Genomic DNA, 23,495 nt, shown 5'->3' on the forward strand with positions numbered 1-23,495 from the left:
ATTTGTCAAACATGACCTTCCACGCACAAATCCATGTTGACTGTTCCTAATCAGACCCTGTCTATCCAGATAATTACCGGTATATACCATCTCTGAGAAAACTTTCCATTAATTTACCCAGCACTTACAGGCCGATAATTGCTAGGTTTAGCCTAGAACCCTTTTTAAACAATGGAACCGTATGAGCAATATGCCAATCTTCTGGCACCATCCCCATTTCTAATGACATTTGAAATATTTCTGTCAGAGCCCCTGCTATTTCCACACTAACTTCCCTCAAGGTCCTAGGAAATATCCTGTCAGGACCTGGAGACTTATCCAATTGTATATTCCTTAAAAGCGCCAGCGCTTCCTCCTCTTTAATCATCATAGTTTCCATAACTACCCTACTTGTTTCCCTTACCTTACACAATTCAATATCCTTCTCCTCAGTGAATACCGAAAAAAGGAAATTGTTCAGAATATCCCCCATCTCTTTTGGCTCCACACATAGCTGTCCACTCTGACTTTCTAAGGGACCAATTTTATCCCTCACTATCCTTTTGCTTTTAATATAACTGTAGAAAACCTTTGGATTTATTTTCAACTTGCTTGCCAATGTAACCTCGTATCTTCTTTTAGCTTTTCTAATTTATTTCTTAAGATTCTTTTTACATTCTTTATATACCTCAAGCAACTCATTTACTCCATGCTGCCTATAGTTATTGTGGATCTCTCTCTTTTTCCGAACCAAGTTTCTAATATCCTTTGAAAACCATGGCTCTCTCAAACTTTTAACCTTTCCTTTCAACCTAACAGGAACATAAAGGTCCTTTACACTCAAAATTTCACATTTAAATGACCTCCATTTCTCTATTACATCCTTCCCATAAAACAAATTGACCCAATCCATTCCTTCTAAATCACTTTGCATCTCCTCAAAGTTAGCCTTTCTCCAATCAAAAGTGTAAATCCTGGGTCCAGACCTTCACAAACATTTGTACACTTCAGTGGATTCTCCTCCTAGAAATTCCAGAGGAGAAGTTCAGTCTGTCAATATTGCCACACAATTAAAGTGGGGACTCATTTATTATTCTCATGTACAGAGGTACAATGAAAAGCCTGTCATGCAAACTTTCCAGCTGGAGAGGGTGCAGAACAGATTGCTGAAGATGCTGGCTGGATTAGACACGGAACGTTGACTCTACTCTTTTCCATAAATGCTGCCTGGCCTGCTGAGTTCCTCCATCTTTTTGTATGTGTTCTTTTATATCCCATGTCAGGTTTTGTAAAATGTGCTGGACAGTTACAGATTTCGTCATACGCATCATTATATTAGTGTTCAAGATTTAAATTTCAATGAGTTTTGTTTTCAAGAACATTGAACAGAAATGTTTTGTTCTACTTTGTATTGTTAACGTGTTTCATTATCTCTCTTATTAAAGTTCGATCTGTGCTGTTGGAATTAGCTGATTTGTTGGAAGAAAAACTCACAACTGGAAACAAAGAGCAACTGAAGATGAGGGAACAGCAATAATTGAATGAGCAGAAGATTGAGAGCACGAACTGGAGAGAACCCTTCTGACTCAGAGTTTCCCTTCATTCAGTCAGGAGAAAGTTTGGTGAGTCTCGTTCACTCAAATACTCGTCCTTTAGACATTACACATCTGTAAAAGGAAGGTAGGAAATAGTTGGAGTGTGACTGAATGCGCCCAGAAGAACCAGTTATACCTCTGTCAGACCCAGTTGCAATTACTCCAGGTCTTGTAATGTGCTGTCAGTAATCCCTGTTCTTTAAAGCCACTTCCACTCCCTCAGTGTTTGTTCATTTCAAGATCTTGCATCTTCTGAAATAGATTTAGATCACTTCTGATGTTTCCTTGCTTGGCTGTGTTAGGTCACAATCATCTCAAAATGTTTTGGCAATTTCCTCACTTTATGAGATGCCACAATTGCTTTGTTCCGTGGTGATTGCGGAAATGTAGGATTACCATGCACTACAGCGACATGTCAGTGATTCCTCTGGCTGTTGTAAGTTACAATGATATACTTACCCTCAATTATATTGTTGTGCAAGCCTCTGCTAAGAAACAACCCATGTGCCCCGGCACCACATTTCATTTAATCCCAAAGAGCAAAAGCCAATCGATAATTTACATTTACATACCCTGACTTCATCAAATACTTTTCTACTAATAAATTGTCAGAACCCATGACCCATGAATAGGTTTTGCAACGAAGTTATGTTCCAATTAGACCTGGTACCATAGGGACGGGTTATACCTGTACTGAACGAATCTTCTGGAGCCGCTGGAGTCGCTTTAAACTTAGTCACTGCAGGATGGCAAACAAAGTGTTAGGGCAGATGATGGAGCAGTTAGTTTTAAGGTAGATGCAATGTTCAGAGAGACTGTGGAAGGATAGTTTGTGGACTGGGTGTCATGTAGGCTGTTGGATAGGTTGAAAATTGTTTACTTCAATACAATAAGTATTAAGAATAAGAGTAACTTTAAAATGGTTCAGTACATGGAAGGTACGTGTTATCACCGTTACCCAGACTTGACGGCTGCAAGGGCAGAGCTGACTGTTTGATGTTCCGAGGTTTAGTTGTTTCAGAATGCACATGGCTGGAGGTGAAAGAGGGACAATTGTCATTGCTGATAAAGGATGATATCACAGCTACAGAAACAGAGGATATCGTGGAGGGACCATCGACAGACTCCTTGTGGGTGAAAGTCAGAAACGAGAAGGCAGCTATCCTTCCGGGAGTATTATATCCGACTCCCCCAAAGCCACTGGGTTAATGAGGAGAAGATTACTTGTCAGCTTTTGGAAAGGTGAAAATACAACAGGGTTGCTACCATTGTTGACCTCAACTTTCCTGATGTTGATTCCCACCTCCTTATTCCAAAATGTGTCAATGGGGCAGAAAGTGTTGTGCAGGTTTCCTGACATAGTATGTGGATCGGACAACTGGAGGAGATGTAATACTGTATCTAGTATGATGCAATGTTGCTGGTCATGTGACAGACGTCACAATGGGTGACCTTTCAGAGATGGTGATCACAACACCCCAACTTTTATCATTATCGTGGACAAGGATAGCAGCAGACGATGTGAGACTGTATTTAATTAGTGGATGGATAGTTACAATGATATTCGTGGCAACTTGGCAGCTTAAATTGGGAAAGAAATTTCACAGAAAAATGCATAATGGAACTGTGAAGGTAGTTTCAGAAACACTTGTATGTGTCCCCCAGACAGGGGAAGAATGTTCAGAGAAACAAACCGTGCTTCAAAATAGATGAGAGCATTTAGGCAGGTGGAAAAAGGAAGCATTATTAAGGTTTAGGAAGCAACATTTAAGCAAGGCTGTAGAAAATTATAAGATAGCCAGGAAGGAGCTTAAAAATGAATTTAGAGGTTGAAGGGAGCTTGAGAAGTGCTTGGTAAGTAGGATGAAGCAAAGCCACAAGGCGTTCTACACGTGGGTGAAGATAAGGAGGATGAATAGATTGCGGGTAAAACTACTCAGGATCAAAGATGGAAACGTGCCTGGAGGATGAGGTGATAGGTGAGGTGCTTGATGAATTATTTGCTTTAGGGTTACCAATAAGATGGACAGTGATTCTGACGATAGCATAGAAGCATGGCAATGTTAAGAAAGAGGTGTTGTTGAAGCTTCCAATATATACCACGTTACGACAGGAAGTGAGGGAGGAGTCTACAAGGGCATTGGCAATGATCTTTGTGCCCTCTTTGGCCACAGGTGTAGTAATTCAGGATTAGAGGATGGCATATGTTGTTCTGGAATTCAATAAACGTTACATATATATATATATATATATACACACATATATGATCCTGGGTATTGTAGACCGGTGAGTGTTACATTGGGTGCTGGGCAAACTCTTGGAATGGATACTCGGGAACAGGAATTTTGAGCATTTGGAGAAGTGTTATCTTACTACGGGTTGCCACATCGGCGTTTTGATGGTGAGTGGAGAAAAGTGTAGGGCAATTGCCAGAAATAACATTCCACAATATGTGACAGTCATGCACTGACATTAGGATTGACAGAGTCTGATCAGGAGGCACCATGGCATTGTGCATGGAAAGTTGTATTCAACAAGACTTCTTAAGGTTTTTGAAGATGAGTGTCAATAAGGGCAGTTGTACGTTGAACTTCACTAAAGCCTTTGACAAGGTGCCACATGACAGGTCAGTCTGGAAGATAAGGTCACATGCGGTCCAGGGAGAGAAAGTTAGATGGATTCAAAATTGCCTTGAAGATAGCAAGCAATGAGTGGTGGTTGAAGGTTTCTCCTCTGAAGAGAGGCTGCAAGGCTACAAGTTGGGACGTTTGATATTCGTTATCTGATAGCAATGATTTGAATGCGACTGCACAAGGTTTGACTAGTAAGTACACAGATGACACAAAGTTAGTAGATGGTGTTCATGGTGAAGATTATCATAGTTTATGGGTAAAGGAGTGGTAAATAGATTGCAAAACCAACAGAAGTAGCAACGGTTCCACGCAGAGTTTGGTGATGATGTGGAGGGACCTATCAGAGGAAGTGAATGAGGCAGACATAATTGTATACTTCCAGAAGCAGTTGGAATTTATAGGTGAACTGAGGATGACAGGAGAAAATGGGCCCAAAACAGAAAAAAAAAGAATAGGACCGTCTCTGTGGGTACTGTGGTTAGCACTTTCTCATTGGGCTGAAGGGTATGTATTTCTGCTCTGTTGCTCTGTTACTCAATCAGTAGGATGCCCCAGATATCACTGGACAGACATACAGACGTGGTGTGGAAGTTGATGGAAACAGGGAATGGTTGGTTCCTAAGCTAACTCCTGCTCTGCTACAGGGGACGTAGGTTCTGTCATATTTACAAAGTAATCGTATCTCTGACTCACTGTCTGCTTCTGTGTAATTCAGAGTATCACCAGCAGGTGGGGCTTTTCTGCAACGGGACCAAGAATCATCAGTCGGAATCAGAATGGCTACAGGTATGATCACTGAGATCTTTATGATTAAACTTCTGTCACGTCTGTGCACAATAGTTCAGATGAAGTAGCTTACACAGATGCTAACGGACACAGAAAAGTTTCATCAAACAGGGTCATTGAATCCCATGGTAAAGAGTAATCCATCAATCCAATAGTTTCAGCGCAGGGACCTGATACCGGTAATGGTCGAATCACTCTGATCACCGTGCAAAGCATCGCCTGAGTGAAAGCAGCAGGGAGTCCTGAATCAGATGGCTGAGAGCGAAACACCGACAGGAATATGTTGTTTGTTACGTAAAAGTCCAGGTTCAGGGTTTGTTGCACATCAGGGCCTGATTAGGGGTGAAAGACATCTCCAAATTTCATTTATAAAATTCAGAGTCAGATGATCAGAGCATTTCCGGGATTTCAAGGGTTGTGTGATAACACAGCATTTCAGGTTTTGGTCAGGTAGCTATTAACTCCCCCCGCCTCCCAGTTTTCTTGACAGCTGCGTAAAGGAGATGAAGGGAGTTTCTGAAATCTGTTTTCTGTAGCCAAGCCGAGAACATTGCCAATGTTTAGAGTTGCTGAGGATCAGGAGACAGCTCAGTAGAGGTAAAATTGTGGTGTGTTTCAGTGTTTTAATGCCCCTATGAATGGACAAATGTTGAACGTGATTTTCTCAAAAGGAGTTTAATGAGCTTCAATATTGATATGCTGATTTAGCACAGGAAATATAAAAACAGCAGGAGACAAACAGAATCAAAGAAGGCGACTGGTACAACGGAATGTTATTGGTGTGTGGGATTGAAGTGAATCCCACGGCATTTCTAGAGGAGAACTAGGGTGGAGAACACATACAATGATAGAGGAACTCAACAGGTCAGGTAGCATTTATGCAGGGAAATGATTTTCTCTGAGTCAGGAAATGTTCTCAACCGATTCAATCTTTTGTAAATAGAATATTCAATCTGCCGTCTCTCAGGTACTAATACATCCTTCCTGTAGTATTGATACCAGCACTGTACAGGCCATTTCAACTGGTCCAACCAACAGTTTATAACCTTGTCACAAGATATCTCTACACCTGCAGCTAATGATGGCAAACCTGCTAAATATCGACTCCACACATTGTCTCCTGTAATCAGGCGGCTGATCTGTGTGTGACCCTGTGGACGGGACAGTGTGCGTATCTGGGTAATATTCAGTCTGTGACCCTGGGGACAGGACAGAGTGCGTTTCGAGGTAATGGTCAGTCTGTGAACCAGGGAACCGGACACTTTGACACAGCAAATGGAGAGTATGTGATCTATGGGGTCTGGCACTGTGTAATCCAGTGGCTGATCTGTGTGTGACACAGTTGACTGAACACTTCGACAGCTTGGGAGATTTTTGCTTGTGGAAAATAATCTGAATGTTATTTCCCTATCACCTGACACCATTCATTAAGATCCCCTGGTTATCAGTATCTTCAACTATTGCACAGCCGGTGATCAGTATTATTGTGTCTATTCTGTTCTGTATCTGGAAGTGAATGAGTCTTGTCACTGGCTTATTGGGATGGTCACCTGGCAGGATGTACGGTTCTCATTCACTAGCACAGTTCCACTGCAAATCGGGACAGCCAGAGTCTCGGCTCCATTGTTTGATGGCTCTGGGTCTGTTCTTGCTGGAATTTAGAAAGATGAGGGTGTGGGGGATCTCATTGAACCCTTTTGAATGTTGAAAGGCCTAGACAGAGTAGATGTCGAAAGATGTTTCTCATCGTGGGGAAGTCTGGGATAAAAGGGCACAGCCGCAGGATAGAGGATCATCCATTTAAACAGAGATGCGGAGAAACTTCTTTAGCCAGATGGTGAATTTGTGGAATTTGTTACCATAGGCAGCTGTGGAGGCCAGGTCATTAGGTGTATTTAAAGCAGAGACCTGTAGGTTATTGATTGGAGACTGCATCAAAGGTTACTGGAAGAAGGCCGAGAAATGGGGTTGAGGAGGGGGAAAAATGGTCAGCTATGATTAAATGGCGGAGCAGATTCGATGGACCAAATGGCCTAATTCTGTACCTATTTCTTATGATCTTATTGTAACCACCCATTGTGAACCCTCATTCTGCTCAGCTGTAAATCACTCGAGTATAAGTTTTAATTCATCATTTATTTCAGGTGGGAAATTAAATCGAATATGGAAAGCACTCAAGAGGATTTCACTAGGCGGCTCATCGCGTGAAGATGATCGGGACACTGGAAACAATGCACCAAAGCAGGGTCAGATTGAGAGCAATGTCCCAGTTGAATGCAGTCCGGCCACAGAGGAGGGAGAGCAAAGTCAGCCCAAAGACAGTGGTGTCAGACCCACTGATCAGGACCCCGGAACCAGTACAATTGAGGTGACTGCCTGTCAACTCAGTAGCTCATTGAACATGGAATTGTCAAGTCCCCAACAAGGAGTTGGTAAGTGAAATCTGAGGGTGATGTGTTCACAGAATGCGGCTGGGAGGAGGATAAATGTGATTCCTTGTTGTAGGGTTGGTCAGAGAGGGGAAATTTGTGGTTGTGGTACATGTGGTGTAGTGGAGCACCAGTTAACCCACTACAGGAAATGTACTACCTGCTCTAATTATTTCCAGGACATGTATTGGAGGAAACGCTGCTGTCAAGATAAGAGAGTATTTCCGGGATATGAATTAAGGGAAATGTATTCAACAGGATGGAGAGAGCATCTCTGGGAAGTGACCCTTATTGACAGTCCCAACAATTATTCCCATTCTAAATTGGAATAGGTCAGTTGGTAGGGTGGGTGAGGTCGCTTTCTGGCAAGGTAATTTCCAGAACATTGTTGGGTAGGTTTTGAGGCCACTGCTGGGTAAAGGGACATATGTGTATAATGGCCGATGCCAGTGTGGTTCCCCGTGGAACATCACTGGTCAAAGATCGCCAGCCAGGTTAAACCACATTACCATCTCCTGGAAGAACTCAATCAAGTTAGCAAGACTCTATCCCCGTCCAGATCCTCACTGCTAAACCCTAGCCCACCTCAAACATTCTCTCTTTCATACTCCCATGGGACAGAAGATATAAAAGGCTGAAGTTACGTACCACCAGCCTCAAGGACTGCTTTAATTCTGCATTTATAAGACTATTGAATGGTCAACCTCTATGTTATTATTGGCTCTTAATAATAATGAGACAACTTTATATTTAAATTTGCAACATTGTGCATGTTATAACTAATAACCATTCACTTAGGCAACCACAATATACTTACAGAAGAGCAGAAAGAATACTGTTAGGGTATGAACAGATTTAAGGAACAACCGATAATAGATTATGTAATTCTATATCAAGCCCTGGGGAAGCAGAAATCCTTCAATGTTATGTCGTCTATCAAAATCCATTTGACTCTGTCCCTCACTCGTGGCTAATAGAGCTTCCTGACATACATACACCTGATGCTTACAACATCTGAAGCATTGGCGGACAGTAATCGTCCTATTAACAACTGCAAAGGAACAAATGCAGTTATCAAAATAAATGAAGGCATTTTCCAGAGTGAAACGCTAAGCACACTATGGTTTTGTCTAGCTTTAAACCCGCTCCTAATTTACTGAATCGGAAAAAAATTGGTTATCAAAACAGGAAAAAAATACACTAATGAATTATACCTTGACAAACGTGCTGTACAGAATGACTTGAAATTATCTAGCATAAGTATAGCTAAGACAATTAATTCAAATAATGCAACTCATTTCCAAAGGTATAAACTTGAGCTTTAGACTATAAAAGTATAGAACATTAAACATTATGAAATGTGTAGTAGAACTTGTAATGTATGACAGAGCATCAGGATTCAATGCAACAGGTGAATGGATATGAAGCAGAAGTATATTAAGGATATCATCAAACAAAGAAAATAGATCATTGTGTGATAAAGAGAAATGTTTCAACAGAATTTACTTCAAGGCTTAAGAAAATCTGCCAAACTGAGCTGAATAGTAAGAATATAACAAAGGCAATAAACACGTTTGTTCTGCCTATGTTAACGTCTTCCTTTGGCATGATATCTCGGTCTGAAATCGATCTGGAGAACTTACAAAAATAAAAGAACTGAAATAACACTCGAGTGCACTTAGATTAACACTACCTACCACAGCATGAGGAAGAGGATTAACGGACATAAAATAGAACTACACAACAGTTAGATAAAAGTTTCCAGAATCTGATACAGGTTTAATATCACCGATATATATTGTGAGGTTTATTGGCATTTATTTATATATAGTTTTATGCTATATATAGATAATGTACACACACCCTTCTAGTCCATCTTTAGTAGGTCACACTTCGGCAGCAATTATAGGCTTGAGTCTGTGTGGATAGGGCTCTGTCAGCTTTTCACATCAGGACTCGGCTACTTTTCCCCATTCTTTATAAAACTGCTCAAGCTCTGTCAAATTGCATGGGAATTGTTAGTGATCTGCACTTTTCAAGGCCAGCCAAAAATTCTCAATTGGATTGAGGTCTGGACACTGACTTAACCATTCCAGGGCATTAATTTTGTTGTTTTTAATCTCTTCCTGTATAACTTTTATTTTATGATTGGGGTTATTGTCATGCTGGAAAAATCTTCTCCCAAATTGCATTTCTACATCAGGTTTTCTTCAAGGATTTCCCTGTGTTCTTGCTGCATTCATTTTACCCTCTACCTGCACAAGCCTTCCAGGGCCTGCTGCAGTGAAGCATCCCCACAGCATGGCGCTTCATTGTAGGAATAATGTGACTCTGATGATGTGTAGTGTTCGGCTTACACCAAATATAGCATTTATTCTGATGGCCAGAAAGCACAATTTTGATTTAATCAGACCCTTGAATGTCAGGTTCCCCCAGATGCTTTCTGGCAAACTCTGGCCGAGACTTCATGTGCGTTTCTTTTTCAACGGTGCGTTTGTCTTTGCCACTGTCCCATAAATCTATGAGTAGTAAAGCCCCTAGGCAACAGTTGTTGTCTACGCAGACTCTACAAACTCAGCCACCGAAGCTTGTAAATCCTCAATAGTTGTTAGAGAACTCTTGGTGGCCCCCTCACCAGTCCTCTTCTTGCAATGTCTCTCAGATTTTGAGAACAGCGTCTCTAGGCAGATTTAGAACTGTACTATATTCTTCCCATTTATTGATCATTGACTGAACTGTGTTCCAAGGGATATTCATAACTTGGATATTATCCTGTATCAATATCCTGACTGGTGCTTTTCAATGACGCTTTAACGGAGATGCTTGAAGTGTTCTTTTGTTTTCAGGGTGTAGGTTTTGCCATGCTACTGACTCTTCAACAGTTGAACCTTTCAGATACAGGTGTATTTTACCACAATCAATTTAAACACCGTGACTGCACACAGGTGTCCAAAAACAGATCGCCATTTAACTGATCATGTGACCTCTAAAACCAATTGGCTGCAGCAGTGGTGATTTGGCATCATATGTAAAGAGGATGAATACTTATACAATCAATTATTTTGAATTTTATATTTGGAATTGTTTTAGAGCACTTTAAATAGATGTTTGCACTTTGAGTTAAGTATTTTTATGTTGATCAATGTCATTAAAGACACATTAAATCGAATGCGTTTGAACGTTGTGAAACAATAAAACATGAAAAGAGAGAACATAGAAATCTGCGGCACATTACAGGTCCTTGAGCCCATAACTTTGTGCTGACCATGTAACCTAGTCTAGAAAATACCCAAGTATTGCCCTACAGCAGAACCCTCTATTTTTGCTAAGCTCCATATACAGCGGCATGTAAATGCCTGGGCACCTCAAATTTCTGTTATCGTGAATAGTTAAGTGTGTAGAAGATGAACTGATCTCCAAAATTCTTAAAGTTAAAGATGAAACATTCTTTTCAACATTTTAATCAAGATTAGGGTATTATGTTTGTTTTCTACAATTTTAGAGTGAATAAAAGGAAAGGGGTACCATGCAAAAGTTTGGGCACCCCAAGAGATTTGAGCTCTCAGATATCTTTTACCAATGTCTCAATTAGCTTGTTAGGGCTAGGGCTTGTTCATAGTAATCGTTAGGAAAGGCCAGGTTATTCAAATTTCTAAGTTTTATAAGTTTTGCCCCAACAATCAGCAGACATGGGCTCTTCTAGGTAGCTGCCTAGCAATCTGAAAATTAAAATAAATGATGCCCACAAAGAAGGAGAGGACTATAAGAGGATAGCAAAGCATTTTCATGTAACCGTTTCCTCAGTTTGTAAGGCAATTGAGAAATGGCACTTAGCAGCAATGTTGGAGGTCAAGTTGAGATTGGGAAGACAAAGAAAACTTTCCGAGAGAACTGCTCATAGGATTGTGAGAAAGGCAAATCAAAACCCCCGTTATACTGCAAAAGACCTTCAGGAAGATTTAGCAGACTCTGGAGTGGTGGTGCACTGTTCTACTGTGCAGCGACACCTGCACAAATATCACCTTCATGGAAGAGTCATCAGAAGAAAACCTTTCCTGTGTCCTCACCACAAAATTCAGCATCAGAAGTTTGCAAAGGAACATCTAAATAAGCCAGACACATTTTGGAAACAAGTCCTGTGGACTGATGAAGTTAAAATTAAACTTCTTGACCGCAATGTAAAGAGATATGTTTTCAGAAAAAAATGTGCAGAATTTTATGAAAAGAACCCCTCTCCAATTGTTAAGCACGGGGGTGGATCAATCATGCTTTGGGATTGTGTTGCAGCCAGTGGCACGGGGAACCTTTAAATGGTAGAGGGAAGAATGAATTCAATTAAATACCAGTAAATTCTGAAAGCAAACATCACTCCATCTGTAAAAATGCTGAAGGTAAAAAGAGGATGGCTGCTACAAAAGGATAATAATCCTAAACACACCTCAAAATCCAGAATGGACTACCTCAGGAGGCGCAAGCTGAAGGTTTTGTCATGACCCTCACAGTCCCCTGACCTAAACATCATCGAAAATCTGTGGATCGACCTCAAAAGAGCAGTGCATGCAAGACAGCCCAAGAATCTCACAGAACTAGAAGCCTTTTGCAAGGAAGAAAGGGTGAACCCCCCCCCCCCAAACAAGAATTGAAAGACTCTTAGCTGGCTACAGAAAGCTTTTACAAGCTGTGATACTTGCCAAGGGGGGTATTACTAAGTACTAACCATGCAGGGTGCCCAAACTTTTGCTTCGGGCCCTTTTCCTTTTTTGTTTTATGGAAATAAAAAAAAGTAATCTTGCATAAAATATTAAAGAAATGTGTCATCTTTCACTTTATGCCTTTTGGAAATCAGGTCAAATTTACTTGCTTAGCTATTCACAGTAACAGAAATTTTGAACAGGGGTGCCCAAGTATTTGCATGCCACTGTACTTATCTAGGAGTCTCTGAAATGACCCTATTGTGTCCGCCTCTACCATCTTGCTGGCAGTGCCTTCCATGCACCCGCCAGTATCTGCATGACATCCCCCTGTTCCTTCTTCCAAACACCTTAAAAATATAGCCCTCGTGTTAGTCATTTCAGCCCTTGGAAAAAGCCTCTGTCTGTCCACAAGATCAATGTGTCTCATCATCTTATACACCTCTATCAGGTTACCCTTCATCTTCCTGCTCGCTATATAGCTGCTTTGTGGATCCAGAATTTGATTCTTTAGTAGCAATTAACAAACAAACGACCTTGACGTGATGAAAATGAAGTGCAGCCAAGTGTCAGCTCAGCGTATTTGAGTGGATAAGAACAAAAAAGATATCACATCCATCAGTCCCCAGCTGTGTACTGCATGGAACAAAGCACAGATATGTAACTGATTCCCTTCATGTTTATCACGTCCCCACCGATGAGACTAGTTACCATAAAAACATCATAAGTAGGCAATGCAGAATACAATGCAGATAGAGAACAGTTACATGGCTCCTACACACAGGATCAGCTCTGATACAGGGTCTTCCACCTGAAATATTAACATACTGACTGTCTTGTTGAATACTTCCAGAATTTTGTTTTATTTATGTCAAAGATTTTTGTCAATTTGCTGTTTTGGATGTATGGCGGGTCAACATTGTGCTTAATAAGGGGCAATGCGACTGTTTGATAACAGCCAGGTGATATGCTCAAAGAAACCTTGACCGGAGTTTAGGTTACAATGATTGCCTTAATGACCTGCCAGAGAAACCATAGTGGTTCAGGACAAATGTCACGATGCTATGGGTGAGATTGCATTGTTCTGGATGTCAGTGTGTTTCTATATATACTCAAACGATATATTGCCAAAAGCACCAATGCCATGCGATGTTGAACGGAAAGGAGATGGTGAAAGTCAGTTATGACTGAGAAGTCTGTATAATTCAGTGACGAGAAGAATAGATGTCCCATTGGTTAGCAGAAATGTTTCAACCCACACTGCTGTAATACTTGTCCATTACGCACCGTAGCACCACCAGTGGTAGGAGGACCAAATCAGTGCGCGCTGTCTGCTCAACCTGCCTAATCATTCCATTGATTGGTTCTGCAAATGGAATTGCCTGCAATATAGCGAGTAGATACCCTGAAGAATCCTGGCTCAGTGTATAATCCAGGGAGAGAGCAGAAAGGGTATTGCGTGACTGTGGGTGGATGGGCACAGGTGAATCCAGACTTGTCAAGATTTTAGTGGACAGGCCCAATTTCTTCAGAAGCGTTTGCCTGAGTTTAAAGACAAAACAGTGTTCTTCTTTACATATCAATTAACGACTGTCCCTCCTGTTAATTTTATTTGTTACAGAGAAGCAAAATCTGCACACCGATGTACTCAAAATGGCTCAACGGGCGGGCAGTGAAGTAATTACAGTGAAGTCAACATCAGGAAAAGTCATGGGTATGTTGGTGAATTATTTTAATTAATAATTATTGTGCTGACTGTGTGTCTGTGTTTTATTTAGTATCAGAAATTCACCAAAATATTTGTGAAGGGACTGAGCAGATAGAGAGAGAGTTAACATCTCTGGGGGTAACAAAGTCACATGTGTAAAGCGTACGATTACTTTCGCCTCCAACAGATAGTGATGTACATTAAAATAGCAAGTTAGTCCAGAACACAAGACATTCTGCGGAGGACACACAAAATATTAGCAGAACTCAGCAGGTCAGGCAGCATCCATGGAGAGGAATAAACAGTTAACCTTTTGGATCAGAACCACAAGGAATAGAAAGTAATGTGGTAATATGCAGAATTTCTGTCCTCTTCATTTCCAGTCCGATGAAGGGCTTTGGCCTGAAAAGTTGATTGTTTATTCTCAGTCTGAGCTGCTGAGCACCTCCAGAATTTTGTGCGATATCTCTGAGATTTGCTGAGGAAGGGGTTGACCAGGCAGGTGAACAGTAACCCAAAGCAAAACAGTGGTGATGGGCAATACCAGGGTGATGCTGATGGGTTACTATCCTGTATTTTCAGGAATAAGCACAGACCTTTCCAAACAGAGAGAAGCATAGAACACTACAGCACAGTACAGGCCCTTTGGCCCTTGATGTTGTACCAACGCATATAATCCTTAAAAAATGTACTAAACCCACACTACCCTGTGACCCTCCATTTTTCCTTCATCCATGTGCCTGCCAAAAGGCTCTTAAATACCCCTACTGTTTTAGCCTCTACCACCATCCCTGGCAAGTAATTCCAGGCACTCACAACCCTCTGTGTAAAAAAGAAACATACCCCTGATGTCTCCCCTAAACTTCCCTCCCTTAATTTTGTACATATGCCCTCTGGTGTTTGCTATTCATGCCCTGGGAAATAGGTACTGACTATTCACCCTATCTATGCCTCTCATAACCTTGTAGACCTCTATCGTCCACTCACATTCGTCTACTCTCCAAAGAAAACAAGTCCCAGCTCTGCTAACCTTGCCTCATAAGACTTGCTTTCCAATCCAGGCAACATCCTGGTAAATCTCCTCTGCACCCTCTCCATAGCTTCTACATCCTTCCTATAATGAAGTGACCAGAAATGAACACTAAGTGTGGTCTCACCAGAGATTTGTAGAGTTGCAACATGACCTCTCTACTCTTGAACTCAATCCCGCTGTTAATGAAGCCTAGCATCCCATAGGTCTTCTTAACTACCCTATCAACCTGTGCAGCGACCATGATGGATGTATGGATTTGAACTCCAAGGTCCCTTTGTTCATCCACACTCTGCATCCTGTCTCTTGTAACCTTCAACAACCTACATCTCCATACACAACTACTCCAATCTTTGTGTCATCCGCAAACTTACTCACCCATCCTGCCACCTCTTCATCCAGGTTATTTATAAAAATCACAAATAGCAGGGGTCCCAGGACAGATCCCTGCGGCACTCCACTAGTCACTGACCTCCAGGCCGAATACTTCCCATCCACAACTACCCTCTGCTTTCTTCCTTTAAGCCAATATTTTATTCAAATGGCCAAGGTTCCACTGATCCCATGCCTCATGACTTTCTGGATGAGTCTCTTGTGAGGGATCTTGTCAAATCCCTTGCTAAAATCCATGTAAACCACATCCACCGCCCTACCCTCTACCCACTTATCCCACGCTCCGGTCTGTGCCCATTTCCCCCATATATATTTTGGACTGTTTGGTGACCTGGTGCATGATCTTTAACTTCAAGTTGCTTCCCAATATGAGATCAGTAAATACTTTAGGTTTCCCCATTTTCATTCACAGGTCCGAGCTCAGTGATCACCGAGCTCCTGGCAAGTTGTAATGATTTCCAGCTGCTGCAGTTGACGGACTTATACCGGGACAGGCTGGAGCAGGCGATGGAAGAAGGGGTGCACGGAGTGAGCCTGGGGTTAACGGCCGAGAATCAGTTCAGTGGAGAGGAACATCGGGTGAGTGGTAGGGAGAATGAGTTTGAATTTTTGCACATCACAAGACTGATGGGTGTCGGAACTCTGACTAATCAGATATCAAATTAGATAAAGGAAAAACTGGGAAATACATACTGTACATACAATCACCAAAAAAAAATAATCTGAACCAGTGATAGAAAGAGGTGAAAATACCCGTCAGACTGGTGGGTTGTTCTGATCGTTATTTTCTGATTTCTGTTTTACCCTGTCAAATCCGGTGCGGAATTATTTATGCATTCGGAGTCACGTCAATGAAGTGGTCACAGACCAGCCAGGATCTCATTGACTGGTGGACCAGGTTCACGGTGAATGTCCCTCCGTGTGCTCTGCACTCAGAATGTACAGTCCATGTCCAGACAGGATCAGCACCCGTCCGGGTGACTGCTCAGTGTGATCCCGTTACACAGCACATCATTTACTTCTCATTCTCTGTGTGAATCTGTCAGTCCCCAATATGTTCACCGTTACTCTTCACAGAAAATCTCTGATCTCGCTGATAAGGGAGAGCGGGCGGACAGTTCTAAACTCCTCCTGAGCCTGGTGATGGAGAAAGGCTCCCGCGCCCGAAGGGTGATGTGGGAAATCTTTGTGAAAATGCGGATTTGTGTCTCAAAGTTGGACAAAATACTGAAAGAAATACAGGAACATGGTGAGAAAATATCTGAGATTAATTTAAATTTGGATTGCAACACATCACACTTTATAATTTTACACATCATTCCCTCAATTTTTTTTATATTCAAACAGGTTGTGATCCCTCACATCGATCGAATCCCACTCAAGGTTTACTGACGGTTCTCAGTAAGCTGAAAGGTAAGTGAACATGCATTAAACATTGAAGAGTATAACACGTGAATAAACCATTAGGCAAATAATATTGTGCCCAACCGGCTAAGAAGTAAATCAAACATACCCGATCTCTCATCTCTCCTTCCTACACCATGTCCATGTGCCTCCATCTTCCTTACATCCATGTGCCTATCCAAATGTCTCTTAAAAGCTTCTGAGAATTTCCCTCTGCCACCTTACCAGTCAGTGCATTCCATAAATTCATGACTGTCTGATTAAGAAAAATCCTACCCTTCACATCCCCCTTTACTCTGCACCCTCTCCTTCAAAGTATACCCTCTGGTAATAGACACATTAACCGCAAAAAAACACTATTCTCTCTGTCCACTCTATCTATGCCTCTCATAATCTTGACATCCTGTGTCAGTGTTCTCCTCAGCCTCCGATGATCCAGAGAAAACAACCTAAGTGTATCCAGTCTCTCATGATAGCACATGCCCTCTAAACCAGGCAGCATCCTAGTAAACCTCTTCTGCTCCCTCTTGAAAGCCTCAACATTCCTCCGGTAGTGGGGCGATTGGAGCAGTATGCAATGGCCCAGATGATCGCTGAAGCAGAGTTCATCAAGTTGAAACTTGACCTCTGTTTCCATCAACGGTTGTAATTTGCTTAGGGCGGTTAAGTTGTTGAGCCACGAGGATCTGACGAGGTAAATATTGGCACTGTGAGAGAGAACACAGTGAGATACATGGGGGGGGGGCAATTTTCAAAGGACATTTTGAGGAAGGAGGCAGCGAGCTGGCGATTTTGAGGGAAGTGGTCACACCGCTCTGGGGCCTGCAACCACAGATCCCCACCGGAGTCTGAGTGGAGAAGGGGGCGATCTGGAGAATGGAAAAAAAAACTTACATTTCTTCACATCAAAAAGTCAAAACCTTCTCTTGCCAGCCACTGCCCTCTCCTGAGCAGACTCATTCTTAACCATTTTCTAAACTCCCCCAGATTCTGCAGATTGTCTTTTCTTAGATTTGGGGGTCCATTGAAGATCCAGTCACAGAATAGTAATAATAGCATCAGTTTAATTAGAAAAGCAGCTAACATCCCTACTGGTCTGTTCAATCACAGAGCAGCAGATGAACACACTGTGTTCACATCTACACTCCCTAGTGCAAACACTGCTACAGTGTTAGAGAGGGTGAGATTGGGGGATATTTTCCTCAACTCAGTCCATAGAAGCTGAAATTCCTGTCTGCCGGTGTAGTGTGATGGACAATGTGGGAGGGTGAGAAATGGGAATTAGGACAGAGAACCCCAGGGTTGTGGGATCGCAGCAAGGAAATTGCAAAGGACTGAAAACATTTATAAACAATATTGCAATCAGTTAAATTATGACCGTCTGGATGGGAAGCTTACGACATCCATACGTCCATCATTTCTGTGGAAATGGAGCCCGGGGCAGTGCATGGGCTCAGAGATTGTAAGGCTTCATCATTGCAGACTGAATTGGATCACTCAACTGCACATTTAACAGAGGAGAGAGCATAAAAAAGACAAATATCACAAAACTTATTAATACTGTATCAACCCATGTTTTATCTGATTATTCGAAGCTCTTAACAGAAATATAAGGAATCTCTGCCAGAACCCGGTTCAGTCTCTGTCATTGACAAGAACAAATCCCAAAGATGATATTTAAATATGGGACCAGAGACAGATGAATCAGGAAGATTTCAAACTACTCACGGCTCTGTCACCTCTGTCAATGCTGTTCCAGTACCCATCCGGTCAATGAAACCCCTCACTTGCCCTCCACCATGGATTTGGTAAATCGCTACAAGCTTGTCCGTCACTATTCCTCATTTGTTCGCTGAAGGAACAGACACGACAGTGAAATTCCCACACCCATCTCTGAAGATGAAACAGATGCATTCCCTGATTATTGAAGAACATAATTTCTACCACTGTCACGTTCTCTAAAGTAAATATGTCCACAATCAATGTTTTCCTACGCTCCCTATCACAGCCGAACACATTGAATGGAGACCTCACACGTACCTGACAGGGTCCTGACACACTGTGAGACCCCACACACCCCTGACGCACTGTGAGACTCCACTCTCCCTGGCAGGGTCCTGACACACTTTGAGACCCCACACACCCCTGGCAGGGTCCTGACACACTGGGAAACCCCACACACCCCTGACAGGGTCCTGACACACAGTGAGATCAGATCTTATCAGGGAGATTAAAGTAAATGAAACCTTAGAGGGCTGCTAGGGACTGCATAAAAGAAAAGAAAACCCAGTATAACGTACCAAAAGTGAGTGGGAAGTCAGTTGATTGGGAAGCTTTTAACATCTAACAAAAGGCAACAAAAAAGCATAAAGCAGGGATGAAGGCAAAATAATTGAAATTATTGGCTAACACACAGAAAATGATGGAGGACACACAGCAGACCAGGCTGCATCTATGGAGAAAGTTCAGTCAACCTCTCAGACAGAGAACATTGGGTGGGATGGGAGAAAAAAACGCTGAGGAGTAGGTTTGAAAGATGGTGGGCGAGAGTGGGAGAGAAGGGAGAAATGCCAGGCGATAGCTGAAACTTGGAGGGGGAGGGATGAGCAAAGAGCTAGGAAGTTGATTGGTGAACGAGACAAGACCATGGAAGAAAGGGGAAAAGGGTGTGGAGAGAGCATCAGAGGGAAGCTTAGATGATCTCAGTTTGGCCTCTTATATATCGGCCAGACCCAACGTAGATTGGTAGACCATTTCACCGACCATCTACGCTGTGTCTCCCAGAACAAGCGGGATCTCCCAGTGACCACACATTTTATTTCCACTTCCCATTCCCATTCCGATACGTTAGTCTATGGACTCCTCTACTGTCGGGTAAGGTCTCACTGAGGTTGGAGGAACAAGACCTTGTGTTGCATTTGAGTAGTCTCCAACATGATGACATGAATATCAATTTCTCAAACTTCCAGTAAAGCTTCCCCTCCCACTTCACCCTTCCCTATACCCTCGTACTTCTCTCATGTTGTCTCCTTGCCTGTCCATCGCCTCCCTCTGGTGCACCCCCTCCAAACCTTTCCTTTCTTCCAGGGCCTTCTGTATCTCCCAAGAATCAACTTCTTAACTCTTTGCTTCATTCCTTTCCCTCCAAGTTTTACCTATCGCCTGGCATTTCTCTCTCCCTCTACCTCCACCTTTCAAATCGACACCTCAGCATTTTGTCTCCAGACCTGCCGAAGTGTCTCGGCCCGAAATGTCAACTGTTCCATAGATGCTACCTGGCCTGCTGAGTTCCTCCAGCATGTTGTGTGTGTTGCTTGGATTTCCAGCATCTGCAGATTTTCTCTTGTTTGTGAAATTATAGGCTAGTTACCCTAACCTAAGTGATTGGGAAGCTGTTGCAGTCTACACATTATTTTAATTACTATGATTGCACATTTAGATGGAGATGTAACGTAAAGATTTTTCCTCCTCATGTATGTGTAGGATGTAAGAAATAAACTCAATTCAATTCAATTATTAATGTTCAGTATATTCAGTTTCGAGGCATTTGGAGCCTAATGATAAAATAAGTCAAAGTCAGCATAGTTCATATGAAGGGAAATCTTGCTTAACAAATTTGCTAGAGTTAGAATGTTGTCCCCTTGTTCGATAACGGTAGTTATATACCAGTGCGCTTTACGTCTGTGGTGGGAAAGCTGTTGGAAAAGATTCTTAGAGATAGGATCTATGGGCATTTAGAGAATCATGGTCTGATCATGGACAGCCAGCATGGCTTTGTGAAGGGCAGATCGTGTCTGACAAGCCTGATAGAGTTCGTTGAGGAGGTGACCAGGCATATAGATGAGAGTAGTGCAGTGGATGTAATCTACATGGATTTTAGTAAGACATTTGACAAGTTTCTACACGGTAGGCTTATTCAGAAAGTCAGAAGGCATGAGATCCAGGGAAGCTTGGCCAAGTGGATTCAGAATTGGCTTGTCTTCAGAATGCAGAGAGTCGTGGTGGAGGGAGTACATTCAGATTGGATGGTTGTGACTAGCGGTGTCCGACAAGGATCTATACAAGGACCTCTACTTTTCGTGATTTTTATTAATGACCTGGATATGGGGATAGAAGGGTGGGTTGGCAAGTTTACAGATGACACAAAAGTTGGTAGTGTTGTGGATAGTGTAAAGGATTGTCGAAGATTGCAGAGAGACATTGATAGGATGCATAAGTGGGCTGAGAAGTGGCAGATGGAGTTCAAACCAGAGAAGTGTGTGGTGGTACACTTTGGAAGGGCAAACTCCAAGGCAGAGTACAAAGTAAATGGCAGGATACTTGGTAGTGTGGAGCAGCAGAGGGATCTCGGGGTACATGTTCACAGATCCCTGAAAGTTGCCTCACGGGTAGATAGGGTAGTTAAGAAAGCTTATGGGGTGTTAGCTTTCATAAATCGATGAATAGAGTTTAAGAGTCAAGATGTAATGTTGCAGCTCTATAAAACTCTGGTTAGTCCACAGTTGGAGTATTGTGTCCAGTTCTGGTCGCCTCACTATAGGTAGGATGTGGAAGCATTGGAAAGGGTACAGAGGAGCTTTACCAGGATGCTGCATTGTTGAGAGAGTATGGATTATGATCAGAGATTAAGGGAACTAGGGCTTTACTCTTTGGAGAGAAGGAGGATGAAAAGAGACATGATAGATGTGTACAAGATATTAAGAGGAACAGACAGAGTGGACAGCCAGCGCCTCTTCCCCAGGGCACCACTGCTCAGTACAAGAGTACATGGCTTTAAGTAAGGGGAGGGAAGTGCAAGAGGGATATGAGAGGAAGGTTTTTCATTCAGAGAGTAGTTGGTGCATAGAATGCACTGCCTGAGTCAGAGATGGAGGTAGATACACTAGTGAAGTTTAAGAGACTACTACACAGGTATATGGAGGAATTTAAGGTGGGGGGTTATATGGGAGGCAGGGTTTGAGGGTCAGCACAACATTGTGGGCCGAAGGGCCTGTGCTGTGCTGTACTATTGTATGTTCTATGTTCATTGAGTAAATACCAAGCAGGGTGGACAAAAGAGAGGCAGATTTTCAGAAGGTGTTTGATCCGTTGCCATACATAAGGCTGCTTAACAAGATAAAATCTGATAGCTTTACAGGAAAGTTACTGTCATTGACAGCGGAATGGATGACAGTCAGGAGGTAGGGTGTGGGAATAAAAGGGATATGTTCTGTTTGGCTGCTGGTGACTGGTGTTTTTCCTCAGAGGTCTGTATTGGGACAGCTAGTTTTCACATTGTTTGTCAACGATTTAGATAATGGAATTGATGGCTTTGTGGCAAAGTTTACGCATGATACGAAGATAGGGGAAGGGGTAGTTAGTGCTGCCGAAGCAATGCGTTTGCAGCAAGACTTAATCAAATTGGAAGAGTGGGCAAAATGTGGCAGATGGAATACAGTGTTGAAAAATGTATGGTAATGCATTTTGGCAAGAAGAACAACAGTGCGGACTTTTAACGAAATGGGGAGAATGATTAAATATCCGAGTTTAATGTGACATCATGTTGGCACCAACATTGTGAGCTGAAGGGCCTATTACTGTGCTGTTCTGTGTTTATTCAGGTCCTGTGACAGCTGAAATCCTGAACCCACCTGCTGCCGAAATTACTCGGTCTCTGCTCTCTTCTTCACCACCTGACCTGTAATCAGCATGGTTTTCAAACTTGTATTGAAAGTCATAGATAGATAGCATCTCCCTTTTTTCTCCTTTCCGCAGACATTATCTGACCTGTATTCAGATTTACACTCCCGTCCTTCTACAGCTGTGCTGCAGAGGGCAGGCTAACATGCCGCATAACTGTGCAGAGTGGAAGATAGGGCGGGTTGTCAAAACTGCCCAACGCATCACCGGCACCTCCAGTCTACCTTCCATCAGGGACACATGTACAGAAAGGCTCCAGAAAAGAACCAGCAGCATCAGCAACAATCCCACCTATTCTGCCTATGGGCTGTTTGTCCCTCTCCCATGAGGGAGGAAGCTACGTAGCATTTGCAGCAGGACCTCCAGACTCAAAATCAGTTACCTTCCTGAAGCAACTCTTCCAATGACTAAGCCACCCCTCCACTACTAACAACCACCCCTCCTGCTCCCGCACTATTTAAAAATATTCTCTCTCAACCACCTGAGGCCAGAGTAAATATTTATATTTATTGTGTTTTTCATTGCGATCTTTATCTGAGTTTTATTGTGCTACATCAGATCCGAAGAAACAATTATTTCCATCTCCTTTGCACTTGTCTATCTTAAATCTGTTGAGTATTTGCAACACATACTCTTTAAGAGACACGGGACTGCAGATCCGCCATCTCAAACTATTTTCTGAAGGAACTCAGTGAGCTGAACATCATCTGTGATGATGGAAGTGGGGGATTGTCTGCATTTTGTGTCAAAATGCTGATTGTCTCAATCTCCCGAGCAAGACATGGACATTTTCTCCCCCAACAACCCCCATCCACAGTGTACGTGTTGATCAGCAAAAGTACCTTGAATTTTGAATCGGTGACGGTGGGAGGGGGTATCTGCGATTCCACGAACTGAGAGAATTCCCACTTTCCTTTTCTCCATCTCCATATGCCACATCAACACTGGGCTTTCAAAGTTCTTACACAAGAACAGTGATATCTGTGGCTATAGTTAGAGGGTGTCCAGTACAGCTAAGAGGGAAATGCTCACCTTCACATTTCAGTTAATGTGGAAATGTGATGATCTGGTGTTTATCTAAACCACACCTCTCTGTCCAGTCAATGGTCTGTTAATTGAATTTACTTTACGGTATGAGCATCCATTGATGAATCCAATTAAAGCAATA

At 42.4% G+C, this 23,495-nt stretch overlaps 2 protein-coding genes across 2 annotated transcripts in view; both read left to right on the forward strand.

Annotated features, from left to right (window-relative positions):
* Window positions 1-23,495, forward strand: part of LOC140723506 (uncharacterized) — a 321,455-nt gene that overhangs the window by 17,934 nt on the left and 280,026 nt on the right. The gene's annotated exons all lie outside the window — the stretch shown is intronic.
* Window positions 1-23,495, forward strand: part of LOC140723505 (NACHT, LRR and PYD domains-containing protein 3-like) — a 40,757-nt gene that overhangs the window by 12,251 nt on the left and 5,011 nt on the right. Inside the window, exons 3-9 of the mRNA XM_073038066.1 lie at window positions 1,425-1,601; window positions 4,923-4,993; window positions 7,138-7,425; window positions 13,735-13,827; window positions 15,657-15,823; window positions 16,322-16,493; window positions 16,592-16,657. Coding sequence (XP_072894167.1) covers window positions 4,984-4,993; window positions 7,138-7,425; window positions 13,735-13,827; window positions 15,657-15,823; window positions 16,322-16,493; window positions 16,592-16,657 — 796 coding nt within the window. The 5' untranslated portion in view covers window positions 1,425-1,601; window positions 4,923-4,983. The remainder of the gene's footprint in view (window positions 1-1,424; window positions 1,602-4,922; window positions 4,994-7,137; window positions 7,426-13,734; window positions 13,828-15,656; window positions 15,824-16,321; window positions 16,494-16,591; window positions 16,658-23,495) is intronic.

This window comes from Hemitrygon akajei, unplaced genomic scaffold, assembly GCF_048418815.1.
Source record: "Hemitrygon akajei unplaced genomic scaffold, sHemAka1.3 Scf000116, whole genome shotgun sequence".
In the NCBI taxonomy this organism is placed as follows: Eukaryota; Metazoa; Chordata; class Chondrichthyes; order Myliobatiformes; family Dasyatidae; genus Hemitrygon; species Hemitrygon akajei.